Below are 8,315 nucleotides of genomic sequence, written 5' to 3' on the forward strand. Positions count from 1 at the left end.
ATGTGTGCGTACTTGAGAAGATGAATTGCTGCAGACTATAAAAGCTATTATTTAATTTTATTGATTTAACCTCTGGCTCTGGGTGATAGCTTATATGTCAGGGCCACTGAAGTGTTTCAAAAGGAAATGTTAAGATTTTAAGGTTGTATTGTAAAGTTTTACGCGGTAAGCCGCTGGGTGGCCTTTTTGGAGCGGGGAGGCTTAAAAATCAATCAATCAACCAATCAATTTATCACCAGCCAGCCTCAGTGTTTTGGACCAGACACATACCTTTGGCTGGAGCCTCCTCTTGTTGCAATAAAAACAGCTCTCTTGCTACAGCTCCCTTGTTGCTAATCGGAGAGGGGCACGCCCAGCCACGGTCCCATAAATATTATATATCATTTATCGATTTAACATCTGGCCTGGGGTGGCAGCTTGTATGGGGCCATAAGTGTTATATAATTTTAAACCATATAATTATATAACATATCAATACATATATATTTACATAATAAATGGCATGCCTTTATTTCATTTTACTTAAATATTTGTTGTTAATATACATGCGCGCACACACAGGCGGCATGCATATCACCTGACTGCGGGGAAACGGACGCATTGCGCGAGTAAGCAATTTCCACTTCCACCATCCAAACCTCTAACAAAAAAGAAAAACTTCCCTTGAGGATCAAAAAGTGGAACTGGAAATCACTAGCTCGGGGCTTTCCCCCTAGCCAGCCAGCCTTCCGCCAGGCGCGTCACGTGACGCCCCGCTTTCCACTCCCCCCCCCCCCTTCCCTCCGCGAGCGCTCTCGAGCCTTCCCGTCCTTCGCCCGGGCCGCGCCCACCTGGAGAACCGTGACGTCAGCGGCCCGTGACGCAGCGGTTCCGAGCGCGCGGCTATATAGGCGGGGAGTGACGCCGGCGGCCGTCCAGGCATGCCAGTCTTCTAATCAAACCCACTCGTTGCAAATAAAGCGGACGCCGCGTCGGTCGATCCGGGAGAGAGAGAGAGAGAGAGATGAGCCTCGCCACGGCCGCCCCGCGCTGCATCCCCCGCGCCTGCCCCCGAGCCCTTTGCTGGAGCGAGCTGGCCCCGGGTTAAGACCCCAGAGGTAAGGCTGAGCCCCCCTGGATCGGGATCTCCTGGCCCCTTTCCAAAACCCTCTCCCGGTGCTGCTGCTGCTGCTGCTGCCCAATTTCCCTCTGGTCTCTCCTCCTCCCTGCCCAGGAATCCTGCCTCCCAGATTGCCTTGACCTCATCCCACGCCCAGCTCCAGGTTCCCAGGAGCAACGCCCGGCTCCTGCTTGCCTGGGTCCCTCCCTCGGGGAGCCCGGGCCCTCCTGGCCAGCGCCCCACAGCGCACCCCCGCAGCCCTGCCTGCTTGCCTGGCCTCATTGCCAGTCGGTTTCGGTCCTTCGGCTTGCTCCAAATGCACCCCACAGGGCCAGCTTCCCGGGAAAGAGGACAGAACCTGGAATAGGCCTTTCCTGGAATCTGGTGGAACTGGCCCAGTCCCGCAGAGATCCTTTTTTATCCATCCAACCATCTTCTCCCCCCCCCCCCCAAAAAAAATTCTGGCCCTTTTCCCTTTGTAGGTCTGGACTTTATCTCTGCCTCCTGTATCCCTGTATCCCCCCTTGCGTTTCCCTGTCCTTAATTCCCTATTGCCCTTTTCTGGTTACCTCCGTCTTCTTCTTTGACCTTGGGTGACCCTCACCAATGACAACACCCTCCTTTTGCCATGTTTTGGCTTCTCTCCTGGAGAAGGCCCTAGTTTTCTCTCGGCTCCCCCACCCCCAGCCTGGCTTGGGAAAAGAATCACAGTTGCTGGTTTCGGGTCTGTCTCGGGAGGCCGATCGCTAGTTATAAACCAGGGGATCCCCTGGATTTACAGCTCACCTACAGACTACAGAGGTCCCCTCCCCTGGAGAAAGTGGATCATTCGGAAGGTGTATTTTACCCACTGAGGTCCCTGTACCCCCAAGACTCCACCCCCCAAAGTCTCCAGGAGTCTCCTAACCCAGATGTGGCAACCCTAGCCCCCCATCCCCTGCCAGTGGTTGGGGGGGACCAACAACCCTAGGTGCATCTCTTGTTCACAAAGTGTCATTCCCAAGTTTCTCCACTTCCCCGCCCCCATCTTTCCCAAGTATTTGTCTGCCCACCATTAAGAGCTTTCTCAGATTTAGCCCTGGAGTGTCTACAGAGGTTTAGGGATGATCTATTTCTCCAGGGAGCCCGGTCTTATTTTGGGGAGAAGAGGGTGATGGTCAGGGTCCCCCGTCTTTCAAAATCCAGGTGTTATCCAATCAGGCCCCTCCTGTAAATTTAGCTTCCGCCCATCCTTTCCCCTGCTGCAATTCAGAAATGCGATACTCCCCTCCCTTCTCTTCCTCCCCCCCCTTCCAGCTCTAACCTGTTGTGGTCAAAATTTCGGCTTTTCTGCCTCTCTCCCCGGCAGCCAGCAGCACACGGGAGCCTGCTGGTTGTTGTGTGTGGATGTGAATGATTTCTTCCCCCCCCCCCAACTTCTGCTTCCGGACTGGGGTGTTGCCAGCGTTCCAGGGACACTTGCCGGAGCTTGTTCGGGGCGCGCCCAGGATTAACTCAACCTACACCTCTCAGTCAGGGAAACGATTCCGAGCCAAGGGAGAGAAACTGGAGCGCAGAACAGGGAAAGAAGGAAGGAAGGAACGCTGGGATGCAGGCTTCTAAGGTCTTCCTCTGACTGGCCACTTTGAAAGATCTGACTCACCTTCCTTAAGCCCATTTCCCTTCCTTCACAAAGGAATAAGATGCCTTTAACCAGAGTCCAATCTGCCGGGAACCCCCAAAGAACACGAGACTCCTGGCTTATTTTGCCCCAGGGTTCAGGCGAACTCCTCGGAGAAGTGGCATAACATCCCTCAAAAACAGGGCTGAGATCTAGCGTCATTAGCAGAGCTCGGCCCTGGAGGGTAGCCGTTCTTAGCAGCACCTCTGAGCATGTGCAGAATGCCATTCTGGCTAAGTCACTGGGATCAGCTCTGATTGGACAGTGGCTCTCCTGGCTGGCTGGAACCTGGGAACTTCTCGCTTCTAATGTGTTGTCGGGGCAGGTATTTTGCAACAAACGACAGGATTTTGGAAAAAACCAATCTTCCAGAATTATCATCTACAAGTTTCCCATCCTAGAGCCCCTAGATCAGAATTTCCCAATTTCATGAAACCCTGGGGTTTCTGCACAGCCCTGGAAGGGTTTCCTGAACGGGTGGGAGTTAATTTTTAACATATATTTTAAATTTGTTAAACATTTGTCATAATATGACCGTATACGATCAGGTCAACCTACCCCCAATGGCCAATGATGAGTCTAGAGGGGGTGAGAAGGGGAGGGACCCCAGGTGTTCGCAGCTCTGCTTCCCAACCACATGTGGTGCACAAATGCACCACTTCTGGGGTTTCTCGAACTCTGAATCACATTTCAGGGCTTTCTGAACGGTAAAACACTTGAAAAAGGCTGCCCAAGAGTCTGATAAAGCTTATGGCTTATTCTCATTTCTGTTTACTTTCAGGTCCAAGATGCCTCCTCACTTGTCCGGGGCGTTGGCTTTACAGCCAAGAAGCATGAACGTGTCCTCTGTTGGCCGTGATCACTTTGGACACGCGATATCCACACGACTACCTCTGGAATCCAGCCGGTCCCCTCCGGCTGGCCAGCTTGACAAAACAGCTATCCTGCTAGGACGCCTGGCCAGCCTAGCGATGGGCTGGGTTCAGAAATGGTTCCGCCTTTGCCGGAATTTCTCTGGAGCACTGATGAAGGCCGTACGGGTGGGCATCGCCAAGGGGGCATGCCGACTAGCTGCAGCCGCCCCTTTGGGCAAAGTAAGGAGGCCCTTGGGAGAAAGAGAAGAACTCGAGAGAAATGGAAGCAAAATACATGGCAGAGAGAAGCCCAACCACGACAAGGATTGTCAAGAGCATCTTCTCCTCGAAAGCTGGTCTCAAGAGGCCGTAGAACGGTTGATTGAAGATGGACAGCACCCAGAATCATTTTTCAGTGCTGCTAAAATGGATAAGATGGATTTGGGGAACGGCACTGCGCTGTGCCTGATCAGTCATTCCCTCTCCATTGAGTTTGGAGATTATTCGGAAAGCTCATCAGACGAAGAGATGGGCCTGGAGACGGCAGATTGTCCTGGGGGTTTACCCCGGAATGCATTGAGCGTCAAGGGATATTTTGACGATTCCTGTAGCCTCGATGAAGAGTTTGGGGATTTTGAGAAGGATCCTGAAGGGGTTTCCAAGGAACGCAGGGAGAGTGTCGAACGTAGCAGGGATTTTGTGATGTTTGAAGAGCAAAGTTTGGAAAGTTCGTCTGATTCTTCAGAAGACGGGGAACACTTGTTGCAGTATGAGAAGGCTAAGGAGAACACAGGAACACCTCCGATCTCTTGTGGCTTCACGAGCTCCCTTGTGCTGTCTTTGTTCTACAGCCCATCAGAGGAAGATGATGATGATGATGAAGAAGAAGAAGATGATTCAGAAGACTGGTCAAGTGAAGATGAGGTGGAAGAGACCGGTCAATCGTGTTTACCTGGCACTGTTTCGGAAAACAGAGACCGTTCTTCCGCAGCAGAAGGTAACTCTCAACATCAGGATTTTCCGGAGAACTTCCACAGATCCTTCTCCACCAACATGGACTCTTTGCATTCACGCTGTGCTTCCAAGTCCACTCAGCCAGCCTCCGTCACCCCACCTCAACCTAGGAAGCACACGGAAATCACAGCCTCCTTAAGAAAGCCGGATTCTAAGCCGGAGGCGTTTTGTAACCCTCCCAAACGGCCTTCCCCAAAGGACCAAAGATCTGCCACCGGGCATCCACCTCGCCAATGCTGCCGGCCGGAAATCGGAAGAAACCATGACTTCGCTACTGCGGAAACATCCTTAGGTTCCCGGAAGGAAAGCCAGAAGGCTAAGAAGGTGAGTCACGTTGCAAAATGTTTATGGAATAAACCAGTTCTTGCGTTTGGCGTGCGGCAGTGTCATGCTATAATTAGTAGTACCACCCCTGGCTTTGCCTCTCACCCTCAATAATGGGGTGAGACTTGCCTGCTTCGTCCACAATAATGGAAAAGGTGTGACACTAGTCATGAATTTTTTTTTTTTAGCATTCTTGAGATGGTCTTTTCTCCCCTAACCACTGTGGTGGTATTGGTGGACAGCAAGGCAACCGTATACTTTTGACAGATGGGAAAAGGGTGGGTATCCTAGCCAGATTGGTGGGGTGGTTAGGAGCGTGGACTTCTAAACACCGCTGTCAATTACCTGAAATTACTACATAGGCGCTAACATGGCCATTGGGGATGAAGGCATGTGTTGGAGTTGATTTTTGTACAATGCCCTCGTGGGCCGTTTGGTTTCACCTCCTTTCATCACTCGGCGTTCTGGATTTCTTTGTTTGCGCGTGCCAGGGAGGAGAGAACAGGCCAGGAAAGAGAAACCAGTGGGTTGCATCGGTTTGAGGAGCTCAGAGACTGAAGTGGGGACTGGCTGAACCAGTGGGGCTGCCCAGTTTGGGAGCATCCCTGATTGACTGATCAATCAATCAGTTGATTTGATTTTTAGCCCGCCTCTTCTGAACGACTAGAGGCGGGTTACATCAGACATAGAACCCAATAAACTACCCTGCCCCATAAAACACAAAACTCCCGCAACAAGGAGGCTAAAATCTGCCTGAGTACATTTCCGGTGACAAGCTCAGAGAACTACGGAAATATCCTCCAGCCTTCCCCAGAGCAAACAGTGGACTCATGCTGGGGGCCCTTGGGATTTTAATTGAATTGCAGTGGAGGGGACAATCACACACACACACACACACACACAAAGACGGTGCCTCTGAGCATAGAAGGAATGCCTTTTCCGTGTGCCTGAGTTGCCACAGCCAGTCCACACACCCACCTGTTGTTGCTGCTATCAAAACACAGCTGTCTTTCGGTACACCTGTAGGGTTGGCGAGGCAAGAGGCGTTCCCAGCCAAATACTAGCCTACCTCCGCTTCGTTTCTGAGATCCAGTGAGATCAAGCTAGCCTGGGCAATCCAGATCAGGGCCAGCTAGGGGGAAAGAAAGGATTTCTAGCCATGAAGGGTGGGCTCAAAGTGGAATCGCACCTTTCCACCGCAGCTGCATGGGAGTGTGTGCAAATCCATCAGGCTGATTTGTATTCACAAACAAAGGCAGTGGGCGAACACTACGAGGAGAGACCAAGTTCAAAACAAGATCCAGTCCAGAGAATAACCTGTTTGCTCAGCATGGGTGTGGGGTGCTCCTCCTCCTCACTTTCTTTAGATAAGCAAGCTGAGTGCAGGATGAAACGAGATAAGAAGATACAGGAGAGGAGAGCGCCTCGCCCCCGTGCGGAACGATCGTCACTTTTGGGAGCGGGTCTTGGTTTGAACTCTGGTGCTGGAGAAGACTCTTGCGAGTCCCTTGGACTGCAAGGTGAACAAACCGGTCAGTCCTAGAGGAGATCAGCCCTGCCTGCTCCTTAGAAGGCCAGATCCTGAAGATGAAACTCAAATACTTTGGCCACCTCATGAGAAGGAAGGACTCCCTGGAGAAGAGCCTAATGCTGGGAGCGATTGAGGGCAAAAGAAGAAGGGGACGACATAGAATGAGGTGGCTGGATGGAGTCACTGAAGCAGTCGGTGCGAACTTAAATGGACTCTGGGGAATGGTAGAGGACAGGAAGGCCTAGAGGATCATTGTCCAGGGGGTCGCGATGGGTCGGACACGACTTTGCGACTAACCACAATAACAAGAACTTGGTTTGAACAGGCTCTTCATTGCAATGTTCCCCTGCCTTTCTGCTTGGTATGCCAATCAGCCCAAATGAATCTGTACTCCAGGGCCTTTGCTGAAGCGAGGCCCTGGTTTTCAGCATCCCACTGAGAGGGATGGCGCAGCATCCTAATAACCGACTAACAGCAACCCCAAGACTATGGGGTTTTCAGGCAAAAGATGAGCAGAGCATCGCCCAAAAACTGGAGAAAAGCTTCCAGGCAGGGTTTCTTGTTCTCTTTCCCACGTGCCTATCCCCACCCCATAACTGCTCCCCTTCTAAGAAACCCCCATTATAACCTTTTTGTCCTCTCCCCTCATCCGTAGGTTCGATTCTCTCCCGAGGTCACCGTCCACACGCTGGTGGTCTGGGATTACGCCTCCCGAGCAGCACGCCGGGGTCCCTGGGAGGAAATGGCCCGCGACCGCTGCCGCTTCCAACGCAGAATTGGAGAGGTGGGAGCCATCGTGGGGCCCTGCCTAGAGGCGGAACACCGTGCCGAGGCTTGGAGGAAGATCCACGGGGCTCTGGATCTTGTTCGGCCGGAAAACCCTGATGCTGCACTCCAGAGTACAGCAGGGTGGAAGCAGCTGTCTGTCTAAACGAAGCCACAAATAAAAAAGGGTGTTCACAGCGGTGGCTGCAAAGCCTTCTACCTGGGCCGAAAACAGAGATGGAGGATGCTGGGATTTTGATAGCCGAAAGCTTCTGAACTCAAAACTCCACCCATCAACACGGGGCATGTTTATTCGTAGCCCTTTAGCCTCCAGTGTAGCAGGATTACCCATCTGGCCTCATCTTCCTTTTACCCTCTCCAGCGGGGCCAGGACCAAGGGTTCTCCTCCTGGATTCCCCTTTTTCTCAATAAATGCACTGATCCCAAATTGTAGCTACCTCAGTTCCCCGCTCCCAGAACCACAGTTGTGAGTAACTCCACTGTGTACACAAGCAAGGTCTCTGATGTAATGCTCTCGCAACAGGGAGCAAGGCTTGTGAAATGCATTTGAAACAGTGAGTTGGTGTATTGGTATCAACGCTGTATGGGCAGGGGGACAGAGATTGAAGGGTGTTCAGGGAATCATGGGCTGGATGGAGCTTTGGTCCCAGCTCCTTCTAGCCTTGAATCTTGTTGCAGGATAATGCTGGATTTAAGCATAGCTGGGCAAGCTAACATGCCTCATTCACATACCATTCTGTAGTATTTATGTTGAAGTAGGATTTTAGCTGTTGTAGTGACCGCATTGGCATTCTGTGTATAGGCCTGACCACTGGGGCTTATCTGGCATCTCACGGGCTGGCTTAAATCCATCTCTTTTTAAATTGGGATTCTGTCTTTGGGACAGTGGTTGAAGCTGCCTCGTTTCAAGATGTTTTTTAAAATTTAAATTATTTACATGATGTGAATTTGCTATCCGGGATGTGTGATTAATCTTTCTGCATGTTATAACTACCTGACCGTTTTCTATTTTTGATATTGATGTATAAATAAATTGGTGTTGTTTCA

General features: G+C 51.4%; 2 protein-coding genes across 2 annotated transcripts in view; one reads left to right on the forward strand and one right to left on the reverse strand.

The window, feature by feature from the left end:
* PLEKHA4 (pleckstrin homology domain containing A4) overlaps positions 1–2,645 on the reverse strand; it is a 36,596-nt gene extending 33,951 nt beyond the window's left edge. The window contains exon 1 of the mRNA XM_077313590.1: positions 2,403–2,645. The gene's annotated coding sequence lies outside the window, so the exon portion shown is untranslated. The remainder of the gene's footprint in view (positions 1–2,402) is intronic.
* PPP1R15A (protein phosphatase 1 regulatory subunit 15A) lies at positions 840–8,315 on the forward strand. Its single transcript, XM_077313593.1, has 3 exons — positions 840–1,097; positions 3,541–4,951; positions 7,138–8,315. Exons 2-3 carry the CDS (start codon positions 3,548–3,550, stop codon positions 7,411–7,413), a joined length of 1,680 nt encoding a protein of 559 aa, XP_077169708.1. The 5' UTR covers positions 840–1,097; positions 3,541–3,547; the 3' UTR covers positions 7,414–8,315.

This window comes from Paroedura picta, chromosome 16 (genome assembly GCF_049243985.1).
Source record: "Paroedura picta isolate Pp20150507F chromosome 16, Ppicta_v3.0, whole genome shotgun sequence".
Lineage (NCBI taxonomy): Eukaryota > Metazoa > Chordata > Lepidosauria > Squamata > Gekkonidae > Paroedura > Paroedura picta.

Coding starts and splice junctions, on each gene's coding strand:
- PPP1R15A (XM_077313593.1), top strand. CDS start 3,548: ATGCCTCCTCACTTGTCCGGGGCGTTGGCTTTACAGCCAAGAAGCATG. Junction 4,952..7,137: donor AAAGCCAGAAGGCTAAGAAG/GTGAGTCACGTT, acceptor CCTCATCCGTAG/GTTCGATTCTCTCCCGAGGT.